General features: G+C 44.6%; 2 protein-coding genes across 4 annotated transcripts in view; one reads left to right on the forward strand and one right to left on the reverse strand.

The window, feature by feature from the left end:
• Positions 1 to 6,164: 6,164 nt before the first annotated feature.
• GIN1 (gypsy retrotransposon integrase 1) lies at positions 6,165 to 24,251 on the reverse strand. 3 transcript variants are annotated; one of them, XM_090038343.1, is made up of 8 exons: positions 23,749 to 23,867; positions 20,213 to 20,358; positions 19,216 to 19,409; positions 15,362 to 15,667; positions 12,568 to 12,756; positions 12,300 to 12,476; positions 11,707 to 11,995; positions 6,166 to 6,831 (listed from the first exon to the last, which is right to left on the reverse strand). In XM_090038343.1, exons 2-8 carry the CDS (start codon positions 20,349 to 20,351, stop codon positions 6,515 to 6,517), a joined length of 1,611 nt encoding a protein of 536 aa, XP_089894469.1. In that variant the 5' UTR covers positions 20,352 to 20,358; positions 23,749 to 23,867; the 3' UTR covers positions 6,166 to 6,514. The 3 variants fall into 3 exon arrangements, with proteins under 3 accessions (XP_089894470.1, XP_089894469.1, XP_089894468.1); XM_090038342.1 differs by lacking the exon at positions 23,749 to 23,867 and adding an exon at positions 24,123 to 24,251 and having other exon boundaries at positions 6,167 to 6,831; XM_090038344.1 differs by lacking the exons at positions 12,568 to 12,756; positions 23,749 to 23,867 and adding an exon at positions 24,123 to 24,251 and having other exon boundaries at positions 6,165 to 6,831.
• Positions 24,151 to 24,370, forward strand: part of PPIP5K2 (diphosphoinositol pentakisphosphate kinase 2) — an 83,998-nt gene continuing 83,778 nt past the window's right edge. Inside the window, exon 1 of the mRNA XM_090038349.1 lies at positions 24,151 to 24,288. The gene's annotated coding sequence lies outside the window, so the exon portion shown is untranslated. The remainder of the gene's footprint in view (positions 24,289 to 24,370) is intronic.

Here is a 24,370-nt window from a genome sequence, read left to right on the forward strand (position 1 = left end):
TCCTGTTGCCTGCCAACACCGTCTTCTTTAACACCATCCTTTCTCCATCCCTGCTGTGATGGATGCCCTGTTTTTTTTTAATCTCAAAAGCTGTCATCCGCAGTATTTGTTCTAGTATATTCACATCAACAGTGCAAGAAATTCAGTGACATCACTGAATGCACAAGCAGGGCTTATGTGTTTGCAGAAAGATTTGCTTTATGCTCTAAAGCGAAGCTGCCAAATTTGGATTTGGTTCTTGCACTGGTCAAGTCATTATAGCATTCTTTTCTTGCTGAGAACACAGTTTGAGACAGGATGATTGTCACCAAGGGATGGCTGTGTTACGCGGGTTTTTCCACCAACAGTTTCTACAGGCCACTGTTTTCATCCTGTCTTATTGACTTGTCTATTTCACAGTTTTACAATGTGAACTATTAAAACTTTTGCAGTGAGTGAGTGACCCCTTATGGCAAAGTTTGTAAGGAAGAAATAAAAGCAAAAAATTTTTTTAACATCTAGGCCAGTGGTTTTCAACTGTTTTCAACTCCGAGGTCCCCTGAATTTAGTGGCACCGTCTGTGGACTTGGACAAAGGGAACCCTTCCATTTCACTGCAGAATGGACGTGGGCCCTCTCACCTTTGCCTTGCAGCGTGAATCCCAGAGGATGCTCCTTACCTACTGGGAAGCACAGAGGCAGGAGCAGGCTAACTGTATCCTGAGCAGCAGCCTCATGCTGCCCTCCTCCTCCTCCTCCTCCCCCCCCACAAATGTTAGGTCAGACTGCAGCAGAGATGTCCCCTCTGCTCCCCAGCTGTCTCCTGGTCTGACCCTACATGGCATCTCCCAAAAACAGAGGTAAGGTGGGAAGTTCCACCTGGCAGCAGTGACAGTGTGGTTCCCTTAAAAATGAAGGAACTGAACATTTAACAGATTAGGTTTGCAAATCAGACACTCAAAAGTGTGGCAGTGTCAGAATGAAGGTTGCCTGTGCTTTATAAGTACAGTCTAAGTATCTAGTCTCAAACTTTTTTCCTATATGATGCTGGCATTCAGCATAGATGGATGGTGTTCAGTGATTCCCTTTAGCATTTCCCTTTACCATTCACTGTGTGGAGCATCCCATTATTTACTGCATGCTATTCAAACGCTGCATATAGAATACAGAAAACAGCATCTTCTTGTGGGCTTTTCGACCACTGTCACCGTAGTATCTGCTGTGCAGTAAATCCATTTTACTACCTAGTAAAAATAAAACAGACACATGATGCACAGCCTTAGTTGGCAGTAAATCACTCAAATCCAGGGTGAAGGTGTCCTTTGGGAAATGTGTAGTAACTCTGCAATGTTGCTCCCAAAATCAATTTGATCCTGGGCCAGTGCAAATTTGTTCCCACACCACCTAGCGGCCAGACGTTACAATAGCTTCAACTGTAGGAAGCTAGCTTTGGAGACTCGGTTGTGTTGTCAACTCCTTGCTATAGTTAGGGATGTACTTAATTGCAGTTTGCGATTTGTGTGGAAACTGTGAAAAACAATCATCGTAATCACTGTGAAAAATAGCATTGGCTGCGATTTTTCTGCGGAATCAACCCCCCAAAAATGCTTACCAGAATATGAAGATTTAGATTTAAATTTCATACTTAGATTTATAATAATATGGTAATTTATATGATTTTTTTTTTTCTGTTTTTTTGCACCGGTCCTGGAAGCACTGCAATACCAGGTCAATGCATGGAATGGATGGAGCACGCTCCGGTTCCACCACCCAATACCAAAAAGAATCTGCTCAATACAGACCTCCTATGGAGGACATATCAGAGACAATTACCCTGGGGAGCTCGCCTACGTGGTCACACTGCTTCCCCTGCCAGGTAAGTATATGATACCTTCATGGAATATACTATTTAATTATGCAGCTTTCACCTCTTAGCCAACCAGCAGCCAGGGATGGGGCCACCAGAGTCCCTCCTCCAATTAATGGTGAGGGGTGGGGCTCTGTGAAACGTACTCAAAATCAGCTGTATGAGCCGCAAAAAACCCATTGTCTCACAGCAATTTAAGTAAGTCTCTATAGTCCATACTACCGATTTCAAACTAACAGAGTTAACTACCTCTCTCCTTACTATGGAGTAAAATCCAGAGTCAATTACTCCACAGTGCAAGTCTATATGAGATGCGCAGTTGCCTAACAGTAAATGTCTCAGTGTCTACATGTGCACCGCTATTCGGGCACACAAAACTAAGAAACTCCGCAGCAGGGGAGGACTTATACTTACAATTCCCCTCCTGCTGCAGAGGTTTTTTTGTGCAGAGCAGCTGGGTGCTTTAATGTTTGGGCTGCCTGCCAGCTAGCCCTGCACTGAAGCAACCTCACACGCCATCCAGCCCCTCTGCAGCAAACTAAGCCTAACTGGAGCAGCCCCAGGCTGGCAGGCTGATCCCCTGGACTCCTTGCCAGCTGGGGCTACTGTGACCCGGCTCAATGTGCTGCGCTCCCGGCACACATGTAAACCATGCGCCCAGGTGCTTCCCAGGAGCAATAACCTGCAGAGCAATAAGCTCCGCAGTTTATTGCTAACCCCTAATTGCATGTGTAGATGTGCCCAGTAACTGTGCCATTTGGCTGTACCAACAGACACATTTAATAATAAAGGCAACCTTAATACTGGCACTTCCTAACTCTTCAGCATTTGACTTTGCAACCTGAATGATCTTTTAATGTAGGATTTTGAAGTATAATAATTTTAAAGATCACAGGAGGAAGCAAGAACTGACTGGGTAACATTTCCTTCAAAATAACAGACAAAACAGGTAATCAATTTCCAAGTCCAGAATGTTTTTTAAATCAAGCTGTCTGTGAGCTCACTCCTCCTATTTGATGGGAACTCTCTAAAATTGTCTTCTAATACATATTATTCATTTTCTGGATTTCTAAATGCTCTGTTTACAAGATCTAAACTGGCCTAATAGTTCTTTTAATATACTGTGAAGCAAACTAAGCACTAGTTCCCTGCAAACACTTGAAAATCCTGTTTTCTCCTTGTTTTTTTTGTCCTTTAATTTAAAACAATCTGTGCCTTTATAGTCTGATGCTATAACATGTCCTTATGCTGAATTCAGAGTAGAGAGAAAAGCGCCCACTTGTATTAGGCCAAGCAGATTATGACAGCTGCTGATGTGCAGTTTTGCTGTGCTCCTGTTGTCTGGTGAGATTTTAAAGCTCACACATTTTGTTTTTAGCTAGCCTAGCAGATTAATCAAATGCATCAGCTCCATCCCTAAAAGAGAAATATCCCCATACCCACTTGTGATGTCACAAGGGGTTACTGAGGTCAGTATAAGAATATCTACCAGAAAAGGCCATCAATCTTGGCACTATACCCAAACAAGCAGATAAAACGGTTATCCAGCTTTCAAGAATGACGTTTCCAGGAGCTTTGTTGCTGCCCTGTGAAAGCCAAATCATGTGTTATCACTTTGATTCGGCCATGGAGCAGGGATTCTATTGAGGGGGAAAAAGATAGTAGGTATTCATGTCTCATCTGTGGATAAAAACGGAAACATTTTAGCACAGCATGGGTAATAGCTGCATTGTTTTTTATGTTCTAGGTACAGGAAGGGGCCAAGGTAAGTCAGTGTTCTGTTTCTTATTTAAATACACACTTGGTGTGGTACAGATACTTCCTACTGTAGTATGACTCTCCATTGTTTGATATCAGCTAATAGTACATGGAAAAGTAGTTTCAGTTTTAAAAAGGGGGGGAGGAGGGGGAGAGAGAGGGGGAAGAAAAAATTGCCACGTTTCTGTGCTAGGGAATTTGCCCAGTTCAACTTTTCCTTTCACTCTGTATTCCCTGAACACCTTCATTCTATTGTTTCTGTGTAGCTAAATGCACCACCAGGTGGCACAAACTACCCTGTAAAGAATTAACGTAGGGAATCAAATACTTTGCAGGTGCCCTGTTGCAAATTAAATGTGTGTGCGCAATTGACAGAGAAGAGCACAGCTGAGGTAGGTCAAATACAAATAGCATCTCATTAATTTTCTCCGGGAAGATCAGAACTGCCACAAATACTGATGGCATATTTTGGGGGGAAAATTGCACAAAGCATTCCTACCGACTTCTCCAGACATGCTGGCTTTTCTGCCATACCCACAGCAAGGGTTCAGGCTTCCAGTTACCTCTCCTACAGTTTTGCTCCTGATTGTTTCAGGAAGGGGCAAATGGAAAACGTCTTTGGAAAGCCACAATTCCTTTTGCTAAATCTTCTTCTTCTGACTATATCCAGTGAGTGATCCAGGCTGGTGAATTCAGCGTCTGCTTCCATGCTAGTAGACATATAATTACCAAGAAACTGTGAACCACATATTCCTTTACTTTCCTGCTTATGATGTGATCAGTTTGATGGTTTCTGTTTGGGATACTGAAGATATGACAGGCAGATTCTCTGCTGTTTCTAGTAGGGATAGAGCAAACTAGGAGGCAGCTCCACAGTTGTCTGATAGATATCTGAAGAAACGGTCCACTAGCTAGAAATTGCCAGAGCACTCCTTGTGCAAACAGTGTGAAGTTAGGAGATAGACAAGAACAGCTTTGCCTGGTTTTACCCCAGGAGGGAATGTATAGATACAGAGGAAGCAGTAGAGAATTGTCCAATCACCCTGGCCCTCTGACAAATGGGAGTCCAGTGAAAAAAGTCTGTGCTGTTATAACTCAAAATGTTGCCCTAATGTGCATGGGCAAAGGCACAAAATCAAAATGTTATCAGGGCTATTTCCTATTTGTGAATGTGTTTGCTTTCATATTTTTTGTAACGTAGATCTATTTTGATTGAATTTCCTAAGATTTTTTAAAATTCATTTTAAAACAAAGAGACAGGAGATTCTATCATGCCCAGCTGAAGGGTGAACAGTTGACAACCTGCAGGTTTTAGTTTCCAGTTTTTAGCTAAAGAGTAATTTTTTTCCAAGGAAAAATGGACTTGATTTAATCAAACTTTTCCATGGGAAAAGTGCTATTTCCACATATGTATAAAAAAGTGGACAATACTTTCTGTCCTATGGCCTTGGTCAATAAGAGCTGTGAGGTGCAGAGAATGGCTGATATTAATCAGTCCACAAAACAGGTGAAACTAGAACTGGCTTCCAGTTCTGTGCTCCTTTCCCTAGGCCAGGGCTGTCCAACTGGCAAGCTGCAGCCTGCTGAGGGTTAACATGCTCTCACCTGTCCACTGCTAAGCTGTCCTTATCACTTGCATGGCAGCATCAGCTGAGGTGCTCAGGGGTCCCCCCCTCTCCAGCTTCTGTTGCATGCCCCTGCTCCAGGGAGGCAGTGTGGCATAGCACAGTACAGCCCACCATGCTAAGGGAGCCAGCAGGGGAGCCCATGGAAGGGCCTTATGTACAATGCACCATATAGCCTGGAGGAGCCATAGGTCCCACAGTGTGCAGTCCCTGGCTGCTTAGAAGCTGGACACCCCCACCCTAGGCCAAAGAGGTGGGGAGCAGGGAAAAGAAGGTGGTACCTTTTGTACCTTCATTCAGTTCAGGTGTAAAGATGGGGGCATGTAAAGAGCACTAAGGCAAGTACACAAAGGGGTTTTGTAGTTATTTAACTGAATCTTGGCATATTTTCAAAGGGGAAAAGTAAGATGTGAGGAAGTCAGATGTAGCAAGCTCTCTTTTAAGGTGAGAATTCTGGTGAGAAGAAGAGTGTAGGAGACTGAAGACGGATGCAGAGCTGCTGGCCATCCTTTAGGCAGGCTGGAGACATGTATGAAGGGTTTCACAGAGACACAGACTTCAGCCTGCCTGATAAACTCTAACCTCCTTTCCCTGGCAGAGAGCTTTGCTAAACTCTGTATTACCAGAAACAGAAACTAAGTTCAGCATTCTTGCTTCTGGTTACATCAGGACAGAAATAGTACTTCCTTATGGCTGTAAGCCTGCTTGCTTCATGTGCAAAACTCTTCATGTATTCAACTTCTGGTAGCTGCTATTTTCTGAGATCATGCAGCTTTGGGCAAGAGCCTGCAACTTCCAATAGGAGTGAGAATATTTCAGGGCAGCTTAAGGACAGTCTGAACTATCTTAGCTTCCTGGGACTGAAGGCAGTGATGACTTCAGGTTGTAGTCACTTACAAGATCTGTACATAAAGGAACAAGTCATGTCTAATGATTAATAAGGAGGTCATATAACGTAATGAATGGCTATGACTTTTGTAATCAAGAACTAGAAAAATAAAGTAAGACTAGATTAATCAATACATTGTAGCTTAAACTGAAATTCAGTCTGATGAAATGTGCTTTTACTGTGCTCTCCCCCTGTTCTTTGTGGAACAAAGACACATTAGTTCATATACAGTAATGAAACCCCACAGTCCTACAATATTCCAAAGCACATACAGTAGTAAATAACTGAAAGTATTTAATAGTTATAATTTAGTCAAAGGATGAAGAACTTCCAAAGGTTTTTCAGCCTACCACCGAAGTGTAGAACCATTTCTGCCACAGAGGAATAACATGGAGTTTTATTTACTTAGGTATCCTCTATCGGTCTGAAGAGGCCAACAGGTGGGAGGCCACTGCTCTGAATTTTCATTAGCCGGTGGAATGTTGTGATCTTCCACAAATACAGAAAGATCACTTTTTTGTGACTTTTGCTGACTTTTACATGTTGACAGTTCAAGGGGTTTGTCAGGTGGAGGCAACTCATCATTTGTTGTTGTAAAGGTGTTTCCTTCCCCTTCAGTCATCGTATCTTGGTGGACCAGCCCAGAGGATCTTTCAGATAAGCCAACATAGTCATGGTCAACCACTATTGCACCTTGTAGAAAGTAATGCTCGTCTGCAACAACAAAATGTGTGTTAGAACATTTCCTTCACTTCACATTAAGTCATTTTTAGCTGATGCTGGACAAACTAAGGAAAATTAAAGCAGTTTCTGTATTATGGAAATACCATCTTAGCGCTGGCCTTCGAGTTAGATCCATAAAAAGGGACTGAGGGGGACTTTGGGGACTTAAATCCATACCTGTGATCCAGGAAATCCTGTTTACTGGTAGCCTAAATCTGGAGGTGCCTAAACTAACCAGCAGACCTATTATTTATCTCAGTTTCCTATGTGTTTTTCCTAGACATGGCCAGAACTGCCCCAATCTGAGTAGCAAGGTATCTAATTCCATTGATTTGAGCCCCACTGAAACCTAGAACCTGGGTGAAGTTATATCTAAATCCTCTGAGGAGCCCCATCTAGGGGACCCAGGGGAAGGCGGGCACACTAGGCTGAAGAAGATCTTAAGAATAAAGATTATACTTAATACTAAATGCCAGTATATACTACTGTTATTAGATTTTCTACCAGATTTCAAAGTACCCAAGGGCTGGACTTCTGATTCAACTGGTTATAGTTAGAATGTTTTTTTCATTTTAGTCAAACTCATTTTGTGCTTAAGAATAAGGTGGAGCAGGTATGCCTTTCTTTTCTGAAGGTAATAGAAAAAAACTGTTCTCTCAGGGCTTCTTGTTTTAATGAGAAAAACCTGCAAACCAGGAAAGATTTTACACTTAAGCACAGGTATTACCATTGTTGAGGAATAGCTAGTGCATCTACATAGGGCACTAACAGTGCTTTAGTGGGCATATCTACATGTGCAGTTACAGCACCTGAGTAAACTGAGAAACTTATTGCTCTAGAGTTAATTGTTCCTGAGTGCACTGTTTGAACATGCGCCTGGGAGCAATTTACCTCAGAGCACTAAGCAGTAGCCAGGTTGGAGCAGCCCTGGCCGGCAGGGGGTTCTAGGGATCAGCCTGCCAGCCCGGAGCTGCTCTGGCCCAATGGAGGCTCAAGCAGCCCCCACACTGAAGCACCCTCAGGCTACAGCCAGCTGGGTAGCATCTATACATGTGCTGCTGCAGTGTTTTTTACTCTGCAGCAGGCTAGTACACAATTGTATTTATTTGTATTTACAAGTACTGGCCTGCTGCCAAGAAAATTAGTTTGGCCTGCCCTAATAGGGGCATACATGCAGATGCTGAGATGTTAGCGGTGCAACTAACTAGTCTACTGTGCAGTAAATGTCTCATGCAGATGTGCCATGTAGCCACATCCAGATGTGCATGGATGTTTGGTTCCCCAGGGGCAACTAGCAGCAGCGCACCTTATGCTATCACTCGTTGTCCCCAGAGAATGCCTGTGCCACATGCCCTCTGGTGCGAGGCAAGTCACCCCAGGTGGGGTAGGGGAGGCTGAAGCCAGCACCGTGCTGGCCCTGGCAGCCTTACCTGGGATTCTGGGGGCCTCCCAGGGCTGCAGCAGTGGCGATCCTGCTGCACTGAGCCTGGCCGGCCACAGAGTTCGACTCTGGCCAGCCAGACTCTGGTTTGGATGGCGCATGCTGCCGCCACATGCACCGCTCCACTTTTTCCCCCACCCCCACAGTTTTTTGACCCCTGGACATCCTTGCAGTGCAGAGAACAATGGAACATGCAGTATGTGGTGCCATAGACATGTCTGCGGTGCCACATACTGTGTGGCCGTGCTCATCTGGACATGACCTGTAAGGTTTAATTTAATCCAATTCCAAAAGCGTCTGCATGGGGGCCTATTATAGAATGGGTACTACATTCTTTGGGCTATTTCCCCAGGTAGAGAAACCTTAATTCCATGTAAATGCCTGAGCCGTTGATTGGTCTCCAATAGAGTGAAACCACTAACTTGGCTTCTGTCAAATTCCAATATCCTTACTCCCAACTGTTTACAAAGTAAAAAGGTCCTGCTGACTGCTGGAATGCAACTTGAAGTGTTTGCATCGCTGCTATGGTCTGGCATTTTCTTTTGAAAGCCTGAATCACCTCCCTTCCCCACCTTATTACCTGTAAATACCAGAGTTTTTAGGTTTGGCAACAGATTTCTCTCACTTTGGACTTTTCTCTTTATTTGGCAATTGGTATCTTTACTCTATGATGCATAACTTCAGAAAGAGAAAAATCAAAGTTTAGATTCAGGTTAAGCAGAATGTTACAGAAAACATGTTAGGCCCTGCAAAGACTTGTCTGCTCAACATTTCACATTGAGAATAGCTCTACTGTAGTCATGGTAACAGTTGCAAGTCCATGGGAATATGTGTGCACATAAAGTTAAGTACATGTACATCTTCACAGACATCCAGGAGCCTTAAAGAGAACAGAGGACTAATGCTGGGCCCTGGTATCATCACATAAGAAACATAAAAGTTAATTTCTCATTACATCTCTGGGAAATTAAAAAACACCCAATTTTTCTTCCTGTGATCTGTCATGTACAGAGGCAGGCAATAGACATAAGGATTGCTTTCTCCTATGAAATAAAGGCTAAGTACAGACAATCAAAAGGCCTAAGGTGGAATCAATCAAACCTTTGTGGATTTCTCTAAGCCAAGGGTTCCCAACCTTTTTAGATCACAGACCAGAAAGGACCACGGACCGGCAAACTGCAGTATGAAAATGACTGGCATACTGTGGAGCGGCAGTATAAAAAAGGGTTGGCTGCCGCTCTGCAGTATGCTGGTCACTTCCGGACTTCTGATCTGGCATCCAACCCTCCTGCGGACCGGCAGCCAACCCTTCCAGGCCACAACCCAGGGGTTAGGAACCTCTGCTCTAAGCTGCAAAGAATAAATCAGAAAAGAACAGAACACACATTCTGCCATCAGTGGGGCTGAAGGAGCCACTGGCATGCCTGCGCTGGCCCCCGGCAGCAGCCACACACCTCCCAGTGTGCTGCACACTTTCAAAGGTAGCTGAGCCAAGCCAATCAGCAGGGCAGACCTGACTGGCTGCTGAGCACACCTCCCCTCCACCCCCTGCTGTCAGCCTCAGGGAGGGAGAGAGCCAGTAGAGAATCTCTCCCCGATCCCCCCATGGGCCCTCCCCATCCCACCTGGGCCCCCTCCCTGACCCAGGCAGAATCACTGGGGGTGGCACCATGAGGGCTTTCTCTGCTCCCCAGCTGAGTGGCCCTCTGCATCAGCACAGCCAGTGGGGAAGCAGAGAAAGCCCTTGTGGCAGGAGCACAGGCCTCTGCTTACCGTCCACCCCCCCAGCCCCTAACAGGGGTCAGGGCTGGGGAATGCAGCCATGCCAGGACAGTCAGCAGGGGACCAGAGAAAAGCCCTGTGGTGCATTCCCTCTTCAGCAGTTCTCGCTGAGTCGGGGGGGGGGCCATGGCAAGAATGGGGGCCTCAGTTTTCCCCCTCATTCATCCCCCCTCAGACCCTAACAAATGGCAGGGGCTGGGGCTAGGGAATGCAGTGGTGATGGGGCTGTCAGTGTGGGAGTGGAGAAAGCCCCTGTGGTGCACCCCCCCTAGTGGTTCTGGCTGTGTGGCGGGGCAAGGGTGGGGGCTTCAGCTCCCTCCCCACTCTGCACAGCCCAGCTGACGGATACAGGCAGGACACAGGGCTGGGGAGTAGAGGCTTTGCTGCCTCGGCTCTGTGACAGCCCAGGGACAGATAAGTCAAAGTGCAGGCCAAGGCTAGTCCACCTGCCCCGCAAGAAGGAGTTAGCAGGGAGGTGCAAAGCATCCTGGGAGGCTGGTGGACTGCAAGGTAACTTGTGTTGGGAGGAGATCTGGCATAGAAGTTCAACAGAACATTTTAACCTCAACTGAATAAATCTGATACTACATCCATTCAGATCTATTTCAATTGGGTTCCACCATTTTGAAACCAGTCTATGTGCACTCAACTTCTGTTCTTTTACAGGTTTAGACTGGTTTTTAATCCTCTATTCTGGTTTATGTGCAAGTTCTGTTCCTAGCCAAAAAGTTCAAAAGTTGGTTTTAGGTTACTTTTCTAAGTTCCTTGGCTTTTAAAAAAAAATGACACATTTTTAAACAACAGGTTCTGTACACATGTCCTAATAGCATGGCATTTAAAAAACAAATAGACTAAGCTCAATAGCTATGTTCTGTGGCAAAGGGCTTAGCTATTCACTACCTTCCAAATGTCATGTTAGGTGACTCAGCGATAGTACTAGTGGGAGAAAAAAAAAGCTGTTTTCTGATTACAACAAGCAATGCATATCAGTTCTTTTCTGCAGCTGAACATGTTACATAAAGGGTAGAGATTGGGAAGGCATGTGGGAATTTTCAGTAACACTCACTATTAAAGAGTAGAAGATAAGATTTTAAGGTTTAGACATATAAACAGAAAGCTCATCACTACAATTCCCCAGAAACAGTCCCCTGAACTGGATTTTGCATTACAGGTGTCTTATTACAGCATTAGAAACATTCATACATTAATTAGTACCATCTTGCATTAGTCAAAAGGACCACAGTTCTCAAAATATGAAAACTATCTTAAATTCAATTTTACCATGAACACAAATCCTAATTAAAGCACACTTGCTTCTGATCACAGCAGGACAAAAACAAAATTAGAACGTTTTTCTTTAATGTAGTTCAGCCTAATTTTACTGTTAATCTGTTTTCACCAGCCACCGTGAAGTGAGCCAAACTCTGTCAAAAGTCAGTTTAATAGAAGCTATTTTTAAACGGGGTTTAAACACGATTCCTTAGTTCTGTCCGCAGCCCAGCATGCCAGGCCAGACCCTATCCAAACATTTACTGCAAAGGTACTAATTACTATAACGACTTTTTGTAATTAACACTGATATATTTGGTTGGCATTGTCCCCTCTTCTGCCAGTGAGTGGTGTTAGAAAAATAAAAGGCTTACCTTGATCACTGGATCCTCTTATATATGGCTTAAGGTGAGACATTTTGATGGGTCTTTTCAATCTGGACCCTGTGTTATCACGTAGTATTGCACACCCATTATCTGTGATATAATCTATAATGCAGGGACCAACCCACTCTGATTGGAAACGGCCATCTTTCCACCAGTTCTTCTTTTGTCTAAGTACTTCATGTCCAACCTTGAGGTGAAGTGGATTTAACTGCTTTGGCTTCCTTTTAATAATGAACTTATTTCCCGTTTGCTGTTCATCCTGAGTACTTTTCACTGTCTACAGAAACAAACAAGATATGTTAAAGCTTATTTTCCTAAAAAATATGCAGTTCCTCTTAATACTGATGGAACATGGAGCCTGTAAGGAGGCATGCAGAAGTAGTACACCAAAAAGATCTTTGGACTATTTTCACAGAAATACAGGGGTGGAAGAGTATGCAAGAAGTCAATTAATCCATCAGTTAATTCCTCATCAAGTATACCTAATGTTCTTCAGGTGTTTGTTTTGTATTACATGTCCAGAATGGTCATGTAATGTCTTTTCAGTTGTCTCAATGATAGCACTTAAGCGTAAGATTTACCTGGCAATCTGTAGCTTTCCTTTCCTCCAATATTTGATTAGTTTGTTTAACTGCTTCAAGTATTTTGGCAAACATACATTTATTATCCTCTTCAACTTCCTGTGGTATGTTTGAAATCTCTGATATATACGGGTTCCGATTAAACATCTGGAAATAAGGTGTGTTTGGGGCTAGCTCCTATTTAAAGGGAAAAAAGGCAAACTTAGCATACAACTCTGTGACCAACTTCAGTCACAACTTGCAACATATAGACAGAGCCTAAACACACCAAATGTGTCAAGTTAAAAGCATAGGCGATAGCAGATAAATGATCATCCCAGTCATTTGGATGGTCCATGCAGTATTTGTTAAGAAAAGTTTTGATTTTCTTGCATGTTCTTTCATTTGTGTCCTCCACCCGAGGGTACGACATTACTATTTGTTTCATTCCAAAGAGCGCAAATAGTTCTTTGTTTATCTGTAAGACAAAAAGATATAAGCATTGTTTCCATGCACTGTAATATGCTGTGCCTAAGTAATACACTCAGTATAATTCCTACCTTTTTGATAACCACATAGTTCTGGGAAAATATTGTCTTGTATGGGTATCTCTACAAGGAAGCTCAGATTTACATGGCAGAGTGGCCTAAAGGAATGAAAACAGATCTAGAACCATGGAATTTCAGATTTATAAACTAAGTTCTGCCATAGATTCACTGCCTGGCCTCAACAAGTCAGTCAGTCTCTCCCCTGATCTAGATAAATTTAGAGGTGTTGTGAGGATTTGTGTTTACAAAGACCTTTGAAAGTATAAAATTCCTCAAGTATCACTTATGTTATTTTCCACATAGTTCAAACCTATGATTCTAGAACATATAACACACACACAAAAAAAAACATTGGACAGCAAAAAAATCAGAGGCCAAAATGTTTCAGATGTTAATTTAGGTGCAGTTGCTGAATTACACTAATCTCAGGCATGTCACTTTGTTTCATCCAGTCAAAATGTCATTAGATACAAAACAGATGCAAATACAATTTTAAAAAATGGTTTCGACTTCCAGTATCAGAAGTTTTCAAAGGCAGTTTTCGAAAGTGTCTTTCAACCTTTGAAGCAAAGACTGTATTAGTTACAAAAAGTGGAACTGGCAAAAGTTCAAGTGCTCTACCTATCTCCAGCTGGCATATGATTCACAGGGATCACAGAGGCGTAAATTAGATTATCCTCCCATGCTACTCTAACCTGCGGCCAAGTTGGGGCAGAGAATCAGGACCTGTAAATGACAATTGGCCCTCATTTTTTTCTCTCCCAGGACAAGAATTGCTTCTGGTGCTGGGAAGGAACAGGGAGGGTGAGAGACCTTTGAAGAGGAGGTAGCAAAGCCAATTCAAATATTTGCAAGGGTATGACATTGGGAACACATTATCAGTTGATGAGCAAAAACAGGTTTAACACAGTTATTTTCAATGACTATAAAGCCATCCCTGGGCCCCAGGCTGGACACCACTGCACATGCACAGTAAGGCACGGTGTGGCAACATACAGGCCATGGGCTGAATCTGGCCCACAGAGATGGAGGGCTTTGCCTGTGCCTGTGCCCATACCCATGTCAGGGCTGGGGAGCAAGGTGCTGTGCTGTGGTTGTACAACTTTCAGTTTCACCTGTGCTGCTGCCACCTTCTCTCCATCCTCCCAGCTTCCAGTCTGACAAAGGCCTGATGGCACTGGCAGTATAACACTGCCAGGGGACTTCCCTCTGATCTGCACTAGAGTAAGACAGCTGGGACCTGTTTTCATGCCACGGCCACTTTTCCCATGTCCCCTGCTCCATTGCTGTGGCAAGTTTTAAGCCTCTAACCAGTGGAGACCTGTACTGAGGTGGGCATCTGCAAACTGTATCCATGCTACTGCCGCTTCTCTTCACTCCCTGTACCCCTCCCCCCACCTCTTCTCCAGTGGTGCAGACACAACTGCAAGCTGCCTATGCACCACAGATTCAGGGGGGAGGGGTAGCAGCAGTAGCATAGATGCAGTCTGCAGAAGCCTGGTCCCTGCACAAGTCTTCAACAGCTGGAAGCTGCACCTGCATTGCTGCCACTTTTCCCAGCCTCCCGCTCCGTGGGTGCATCTTCCAGCTAGTGGGGACCTGAGCTGGGGCAGAGCAGCTTCCAGCTGTGCTCACACTACTGTGGGAGTTGGGAGGTGAGGGAGAAGGGGAGGGAGGAGCAGCAGCAACAAAGATGCAGTTTGCAGATGTCCAGCTCCAGTGCAGGTCCCCATCAGTTGGACGCTGCATGCACGCTGCAGCCAGGAAGGGCCAGGGGCTGGGAGAAGCAGCAGCAGCATAAGACATGCTCCCAGCTGCACAGCTCAAGCATGGACGTGGGGAAAGCTCACTGCTGCTGACACTCCATGGAAGTCATCCAGCCATGGAAGTCAGACCACAGCCAGGTTGTTCCATCCTGCAGCTTGTTAATAAGTTGCTGGCCCCTGTAGTAAAGTATCCTCAAACTCTAGTACAGAGAAGAGGCACAACATTTCTAAAAAGAACAGGGATGCGACTTAGGTTGTAAATTCCCTGTAAGCTTTGTAAAGCACAAACTTTGTTCTGTGCTTGTGTGGTCCCATGCGAAGTGGGTTCTTGTTGTCTGACTGGCATTTCCAGGTGTATCTATGCTAGAAATAAGCAAGGAAACAGGGTGCACTAGAATCTTTGCTCATAAGCCATTAAACAATTACAATTCAAGAAGAATAATCTATCATTTGCTGCTATTCAAATATTTTGATTTCTCCTCAATCTTTAGTGATAGCTTTACCTTTCAGTGATCAGAGAGAAAAAAGTATATACAAGGGAGAATCCACGCACAATTAATCTTCATCCTGGAAGACCCTGGACCAGGTTCTAACTCTTCAAAAATCACAGCAAACTCAAAAGCCTTGACTCCAGCTAGATAATTTGGGACCATCAGCTTTTATAAACAAGTCACTAAAAATCCAGCACCTGAATGTCAGGAATAGTCTAAAATACTAGACTATTGCAATCTTTCCAAAATAACATCTTTGCACGGTTGGTTTCCCGTACCTGATCAACAAGCTCTTCTCCTTGATCAATAGCCATTTTCTGAGGTGGCCCATACAAAAAAAACACACTGACAACCGCCTTAGCAATTTCAGTTGCTGAGATGTCAGCCAGTGGAAGAACCACAACCCATTTTGTGAACAAGTCTGTTATGATTATGACATACACATGGCTTCTGCTGGTGGCATCAAAAGGTCCCATTAGGTCTATAGTAACTGCTGTCCATGGTTCCTCTGCTTTGATAGGGTGCAATATGGGTGATGTAACAGATGTGTTCTTTGCCACCTGGCAAAGCTGACAAGCATACACCTGGGAAGAAAAACAACAGAGACAGAGTTTAATAAAAAGTGACAGACACAGAGTTAATATGATCAATAGAATAAAAATAGAAATATCTATTATTTTAATGAGGCCCTGGAGATAACCATGTCAGTGATGCACCATCAAATTACATTCATTCACACTTCTCCAACCTATTATTATTTAATTTCTGAACCAGATCTTTAGCTAAAGAAAGAAAACATATTTGCATATGGGGGGTAGATGTACTAAAATGAAGCAGTTTACAGCTCAACCTCTAACTTCCTGATCCTGAGAGAGGGTCCCCTCACTCCCACCTTTACTAAGGTGCTTAGGTACTGCCAGGTGGATGGACCCACCTACTTCTGGCTCCATCCTTTCAGAGCTACAAATGAAAGAAACCAAGAACTTGTCTGTTGTAATTTGGCCACCGAAGAGACCAAAAAGAAAGTTTGTGCTGAACAGGAGGACCAGTCAAATGAAGCAAAGAGCTAGAGAAATTGGTGGAACATAAATTATTTAAGTGGACTCAGAAAATTCTTAAACATTACTGGCAAAGTCTGGAAGGGGCCCTGAGATGGCCTTGGGGAGACCTCCACAAAGACCAGCAAGATGGTCCCAAGGAAGTTTCTGCAAAAAAAATGTTGAATTTCTGTGAATTGCCCAAAAATTCTGACAGGTGTGCCTGAACAAGTTAGGTATAGCAGGTAAATTGGAAAGAGGGGTTCTGGGGATATTATAAAATGGTGAAGTCCTTAACTGTGGAGAGAGGGAGGGTTATCTGTGTCCCACCACAGGAACATTGCAGTTCGATGATATAAATTAAAAAAGAGAGTTCTCCATCTGCTAATGCCACTGAAGGATTTAACCTGTGGAGACCACCAAAGGACAGGGAGCTGGTATGATATGTCTTGGTGTGGAACTGACTTGCATTGTATCTTAAGCTTTTTCTTCATCTTTAGTCCTACTCTGGCAGCACAGAAGTGAGGTACATGGAAAAGATGATGTTAGCTTTATGCTGTTTGCGGTAACATGGCCCAAGATGCAGTCTATATTAAAAGCAGAGACTTTTTTTTTTTAAAACACCTAATCTGTAAGATGCATCACACTCTTCAGGAACTGAAAGTCCTAACAGCAACAAATATTTGGCTACACTGAACATTTGGGGGTAGCTGTACAAACGCAAATCTCGTCTCAGGACCAGATTTTATCTGGTGCTTATATGAATGGGGGGCAAGGACTTTTTCCAGCCATCTGACCTGTATCAAAGGGATACCTAAAACCAAAGTGAGACAAGGATTGGTGGACATGGCTTCAGTCCTTACCCATGTTCTAATGACCTGTATGTAGTAGGCTATACCCCATAAAAGGACACAGCAGTGACCTTGCACATGTGAGCACCAGGAGGCATTTTGGGTTGCTAAGGCTGGAGGAGCACCAGGGAGCATTCAAACATAGTATAGCTCCTTATCATTTATTAGAATGATCCCAGCACTCATTCCTGCCCAGGGCAGGGGGTTGGACTTGATGATCTGTTCAGGTCCCTTCTGACCCCAGAAACTATGAAACTAACTATGAAACTATGAATGGTCTGAGATTTATTGAACTATAGTTAACAAAAGGAGAAACGGCAATTACTGCACATTTATGAGCAGGTCACTGATACTAGTAATCTAGATTGGAGTAGGCAAAATACCATCCATGGGCTCAATCTGGCCCACCAACGGATTTTATCCAGCCCAAGGCAGGTCCCTTGGCCCTGCCTGACCCAGACGCAGGGGGTAACCCTGGCCGTGGCATGTGCAACTGGTCCCAGCACTCCTGGGCATGCAGTGGGGCTGGGGCAGTACAGCAGCTGGACTTTGCTTCCTGGCAGCCCTAGTGGTGGTGGCTTCTGGCTGCTACTTCCAGAGTCACCATCACTGTCAAATTTAACCTTACTGCCCAAGAACCCTGACTTGTCTGCCCCACACCCACTGCCAGGGGTGTTGAATGGAGAAGGCAGGTGAGGTCTCCATGGAGATTGGCTCAGGATCCTCTTGGGCAGGTGGGACGGGGCCGTGGGTGGGCAGGGAGCAGCTCTCAGGAGTGGGACAGGCAGACAGGGCCTGGATCATGGGGCAGCGACAGCGTGGGGCTGCAGTCTGCTCCCTGCATGCCCCTGTCCCTGCCCCAGTCCTGCACTGTCACAGCCCCACAATCCCAGCCCAGGCTCTACCCACCCATCCTGCTCCCTGCCTGCCCACAACCCCATTCCATCTGCCTGGCATCATGTGCCCTGCTCATGTGGGTCCCAGGCCAGTCTCCATGGAGACCCCAAGATTGCCAGGTGGTGACAGCGTAGGGCCAGGCCCCAGGGAACAGCCATTTAGGGAGCTTTAAGTTGTTGCAGGCTGCAGGGAGAGGTGCTGTCCCAGCCCAGTGCAGTGTGGGGGGTAATTACCTGGCCCATGACAGCTCAATAAAATTCCCAAGGTGTCTCTCTAGCCCAAATAATTGCCCACCCCTAATCTAGGTCTACATGGGGCAAGGCACCTCTGCGCATACTACCTCATAAACCAGAAGCAGTGTAGCCATGTGGTCTTCTGAAGGATGGAGCTTGCACACGCATACACAACAGCACAAAAGCACTGTAACATGGCTACAGTGCTTGCTAATCAGGGGCGGTATCTCTCAAGACTTGAGCTCTGCAGAAATATCCTTAAAGCTTGTACTTCCCAACTTGTTACTATATGAATGCAATGGTGTTAACTTAAAAAGTCAAGAAGCATACACGCTTTGCTGAATAAGGGTTTTATAGCTACAAAGAGCCCAGCCAATATCCTGAGGATCTAGCCCAGTGACTCAGTTTTTCCCTGGTATCAATGTTTAATTTGTTTCTAGCTTTCTAACAAAATTCCCTGCTCCCCTATCAGCCCCTTAGTGAAACGGGCTGGAATTATCAGAAGTCCCTTGGTGACTTATGAACAGGAGTCTCACCAAAAATATACGGAGCTTAGGTAGATTTGTCAGAAGTACCCAGGAACATAAGTCTCATTAAATGCCAAGAGATTTTATGTACTTAAGTCTCTTAGGTATGTTGACACAACAGTGGTAGCATGACATTGCCAAGATGCTACTGAACAGACCCGGCCTACCACTTCAGCTTGCATGCTCTAAATCATGAAATATGCTGGTGGAGACATTCTAGGGTTTTCTTCTATGGCCACTTTTGAAAGTCTCTGAAGTGGCTGAGAGCCACTGTCTGGAATAACCATATTGGCATATTTCTGGGTTTGGAATATGTGACCAGGAGCAGGTAGACAAGGGCATATTTATTACACCCCAGCTGGGATACGCTGCTGCCACTACTGTGTGGACATGTTCTTTGGGGGAGGGAAGGGGAGAATTAAAATACACTTTATTTTAAGCAAAATATCTTTTCAGTTACTTGCAATTCATGTAAGAGAAAAAGAATTAAAAGAATCCTACAAAGTAATCAGAAGCAAATAAATGCAAATAAATTTAGCACAGAGACTGGATGAAAAAAAACAAAACTCTATAGCTATGACTCATACCCACTGTTTGACATCATTTGTTACAGAAGTCCAGTAGTAACTAGATTCCACTAAGGTCAGAGTCCTTGATATACCATGATGACTGCCTGCAGTATTCGCATGACATTTTTCTAGCACTTTCTTCTTCTCCTCATCTGAAAAAATTACCAAGCGCATTTGTTTTCTGTCTTTTCCTACATAGAATAACTTATTTTCTGGAAGAAAACAAAACAAACACATTACGTTAATACTAAGAATTCTCTGGCTGTTTTGTCAATTGAATTATTTGGCATGCTTAGTTATAGGTTTTAATCAAACTGATTTTACCCATCTTTTTCAGTTGTGTACAGGTCTGTATTAAATATTTTACGAAGGAATATCTGGTCTATCCCAGCACAAAAGAAACTGTATTCCCTCATATAAATTCTCTGAAGTACAACCTGTTGTAATTTTAGATGAAGCACATTGCTTGCCTGCTATAACTGCTTCACCAGCTGGTTTGTAACATCACTTCCTCTCTACCCTTCCCTTCTCAGAGTACTACTTCAAGAGGTAGAATAGGAAGAGCAGGCATAAGCACAAGAACAGAGTGGTGAAATGGAACAGGGAGGAACTCTGGGATCGAGGAAATGCAGCCCGTGGCAAATCTATTTCTGGATTTTACTCTACTCGCATACATACTCTTCATGTGATGCAGTAAACGTTCCTTGTCTGGAACTGAAGATCAGGATTCATCTTTTAGGTTCCTGTGACTCATGGCCCCTAACGACTGCAGGTTTCACCAGGAAATAAAGTGGACTTTAACTGTTTCTTTAAATACAACTTAACGAGGTGAAAAAAAGAGGCCAAACTGGATCATGCCAACTATTTCTACATGCCAACAAGGATAGACATGAGAGCTTGCAATTATAAAGCCAGTACAAGGAAATCTGGTGGCAAGCACAGTCTTACTGTATTCTGATAGCAAAAAAATAAAAACAAAACACATTTCCCAAAATGGTAAGAGCATTTTTTTTACCTTTGAAAACAAATTTTTTGGCTGCTCTTCTTATTCCACTTCTTTCACTCGACAGTGTTGTTGGATGATACTCTCCTGTTTGTTTGTAATGTGAAATCTGTTTCAGATGGAGACCACCATTCTTCCCACTACGGACCATTTTTCATCTAAGTAAAACAGATAAATGCTTTCAAATTTATTTGCTGTGACTTTCACTCCAAGAAGACTAGATCCCACCCAACCCCAGTATTCCCTTCTGCCTCAACATCAAGAGATAAAGTCAAACCATAAGAGCCTCAGTTAACCTCCCCTTTGGACATGCACAAGGCTGTTGCATTTCAGTTTTACCTACTGGAGCCACAGGGCTTTTTTTCTTTGATTTTTCCTGAGTGTGAGTGAAGCCTAGACATTTTATCTGGCACTGGGTTTCTAGACATACTCTCCGGTGCAGATTCTAACACCCCACATTGAGAGTTGTAACCCCTGCTCCCCGGCCCAACTGCTTAAACTATGAAATTAGTGCGAGTCTCCCAGTTGATTTCTCAAAGTTCCAACTCTGAAGGCACTCTTTTTACAGTTTACCTCTTCACGAACACAGTCCAAGTCTCCTCTCTGAAATACAGCCCTCTGTTTCTCATGCCCTAACTTCGTTTGTCCAACTGGACCACCCAATCTCTGTGGCTTTTAAAGAAGCTGGAGTTCTAAAGAAGTTGGAGAATCCAGGTTTTAGCTAAGATGCAGTTTGCTCTGCTCAGGCCAATTTTTATTTAGGTGCTGCCTCATCACAGATGTGCCTTCACACCATCCCCCTGTCCCTCAACAAGAGGAATACAAAATAAAGATACAGGAAATTAAAAAAAATTCAAAACAGTATTCACAAGGTATATATGTTTCCCAGATTATCAAGGCATGAAAAGTTACATCCTAACTAATATACCTATGGATATCCTCCAAATTAAGTTTACACTTTCTAACTAAAATCTATTTTTCGCAGCAATTTTATCACCTATAAATTTCTGGCCATTTCTGACCACTTTACGCCATTGTACTCGTCACTACATTCCACTATTTTTTACCTAATCTGCACAAAATCATTTTGTTGATTCCTTTACCCATACAGACAGTCTCCTTCCTGAAGGAGGGAAAAACAGGCAACAGTAACTCCTCAAACAGACTTCCATGAAAGCTTGTTTTGCTCACTAATCTGCTAGGCTAACAGGATACTGAATTCCCAAGTAAGACTGCGCTTCAGGCAACAATTACTTTCCAACACGGGCTGATTTTCCTCTGTTCATGAAAACTGAAATGCCATTAGTAAACTGCATCATTTGTGCAAGAAAAATCTTTGTGTCTAGCAATAAGTTTCAGAATAATTACCATTTAATGACAAGTGAAGGGCAGAAACATCCATGCAAGCTCCATGGATTTTTTTAAGAAGCTATTTTTATAAAGCTGATGCAGTAGCAATAAAAACAAGTCCTCAAAATACCACAGTTTGATCCTACTCCCACTATTTCATTTGGAACAAAATGAAACCCTGATATTGGTGTACCACATATATCATTCCTTACTACAGGTAGGTCATTAGTTTTGGTACATAAGCAATTTTCCCCTCTTACCTTTGTACTGAGTCACAAGACTAGACTTCAAGATTATACATAATATGACAGATAGTCTTAATGTTTATACTATCACAGATGATTAAGAAAAACTGACACCAGTGTTATTTTGGAAGGGGTGGACTGTACCTTGCACTGTGACACTGCTGCCCATTTCAACATTAAAAAATTATGCCCGTGAGTTTTGTTTTTCAGTTTGCTGACTCTTTTAACTGTTCAGGTGAGGGTGTAAATATATAAATATATTGAGCAAGTGATACTGCATGTTTGCTATCAATTTGAATCCATTAATATCAATAATGTGTACCTAAGTTACATGTTGCTGTGGCATCTCACTTTTCTTAAACAAAAGCATCTGTTGTAATGTTTGGAAAAGTGTTGTAGAAGACTGTATGATAGAAATGTGTTTTAATTCAGAAAGAGGTTTCAGTCCAGAAGACACATGAGTATGTGCTTAAATGTTTTGTTAGTTTCAGACCTAGAAGACAAAGCCAAATAAAGTTTACTTTGTAACCATTTGAAGTGTTCTTCATCCCTTTCCAATTCTTCCCTCCTTGCCATTTCCTTTTGTTCACAGCAAATTGGGGCATTCTCTGTTTTTATCATAAGCCACATTATTACAGAAGACCACGCAGTTACATGTTCATCTGAATACCAAATGCTAAGATAACACTTTACTTGAGGGCTGTAAAGTTCAGTACCTCTGAAGCAGATTGTTTTGCAGAAAGTAAGGACAAGAGACTGAAATCCCCATGTAACCAGAACTCTATTTGCACTAGTTTCTTGGATAGAACAATGGCACCTGCTGATTTTATGTTAAGTTTCCCTTGTCAATGCTTATCAGCCCTGAGTACCTACACAGTCTCATTCTCAACTGCACACCCTATCTGAGGCCACATTCTGCTACCACTACTCAGCTTTCTCCACCGTTCTCCATCACTCAGCCTACAGGACCTCAGAGTCATTTATCATCACAGAGGCTCCATTTCTTTATAAAACAGGCAAAACTGTATGTCCTTCCTCCTAGGATAATGGCAAGTGATGCAAGGCAGTCAGAGATCACTATTGTATGGCTCCACTGCTGGGATTCACAGGAGCTTGTCACCCATGCACGGCACTCTGTGGGCTCAAGGATGGCACGTTCCATGCAGATACTTGGAGTCCCAGCTGCAGAGTGGGTCTCCCTTGTGTAAGATGCTGCCACCCTGAGGGCATCATCCTACTGTCATCTTAGGTAGAAACAGAAGTTGCATATATGCCACCATAAAGATCTGTATGGTGGCACAACTGGGTGAGCAAACAGCCCTACCCTTTGTTGTGCCATACCAGTGTCTCTGACAAAGTAGTAATAAATTGTGTGGCTTTACTGGAGCAGACATGTTTCCTCTGCTGTGGAAGAGTACAGACAGCTCCAAGCTGCTCGCCCTCCCCAGCTGTCCTGGGCAGGTGATCCAGGGCCTCGAAGGGTCTGATCCTGGGCACCCCAGGCAGGACTGGGCACTTCAAGTCCCCAGAGCACTTGCCTGGCTTTCCCTGCTTTCAGAGAAAGAGAGGGTCCTGGGGGGATCTTGGGACACGTCTCTGTAGGTGGGGCAGCCCCCCCAACATCCTGGCACAGGCAGTATTTTCCCCTTTTGTAAAGGTATGGGGGGGGGTGAGGAATCTCCTTGAAGGGTAAATTCAGTAGCCCCCACTCAGAGACGTGTCCCAAAACTCCCTTGGGTGCATCTGTATAAGTGGGAATGCCAGGCACATACTCCAGGGGCTTGACCTGCCCCAGGGTGTCCAGGAACAGCCACCTGGGGCAACAGGGCCATGCCTTGGCATGTGGCAGTGGAGGAAGCAGCAACCCTGGAGCACGGGGATGTTACCCCTTGTCCCGCCAAGTCCCCACGTAACACGGGACAAAGGTCAACACGCGCCTCCCGCTTAAAGCACCTCAGCTGTAGCAGGACACGGTTTGGCGCCTGTCTGCCCCTTGCCCCCGCCCCGCCGGAGGGACTCCGCCTCCCGGCATGCACCGCACCGCGCCGCGTCCGGCTTCACTCCGACACCAGCGCGAGGGTGGGAGGAGCGCATGCAGGCACCCCCGCCTTCACGGGGGACGCAATGCACGCCGGGAACTGTAGTCCCTGCCCCCCGCCGGCTCCCAGCTTCCGCACATGCGCACAACCACCCCAGCGCGATTCATTTTATTTCTTCCCCCACCCTTCTCTCCCGCCCTGCCCCACTCCTGCATCGTAAAGGAGCCGGGCGTCGCGCCTCGAGGCTCCGGGCTGCAGCGAGGGGCCGCCGAGGCCCCAGTCACGCACCTGGCCCAGTGGAGGTATCGCGATACTTTGTCTCGCGCAGCGGAGGCTTGTGCGTAATTTTTTTCTTTTTTAATTCCACCCCCCCCCAACTGTCCTGAAGCTCCGCGCCCGCGACTTATGTGGCGCCGCCGGAAGTGACGGAAAGGAGGCGGGGTCGTCCGGCCAGGTTCGGAGCGGAGCGGGGCCGCGAGGAGGGGGCGGGGCCGAAGCGTGGGGCGGGGGGAGGAGGCGGCGGTGGCTACTACTTC

This window comes from Crocodylus siamensis, chromosome 3 (genome assembly GCF_052110815.1).
Source record: "Crocodylus siamensis isolate JL-2025a chromosome 3, ASM5211081v1, whole genome shotgun sequence".
NCBI classification, from domain to species: Eukaryota; Metazoa; Chordata; order Crocodylia; family Crocodylidae; genus Crocodylus; species Crocodylus siamensis.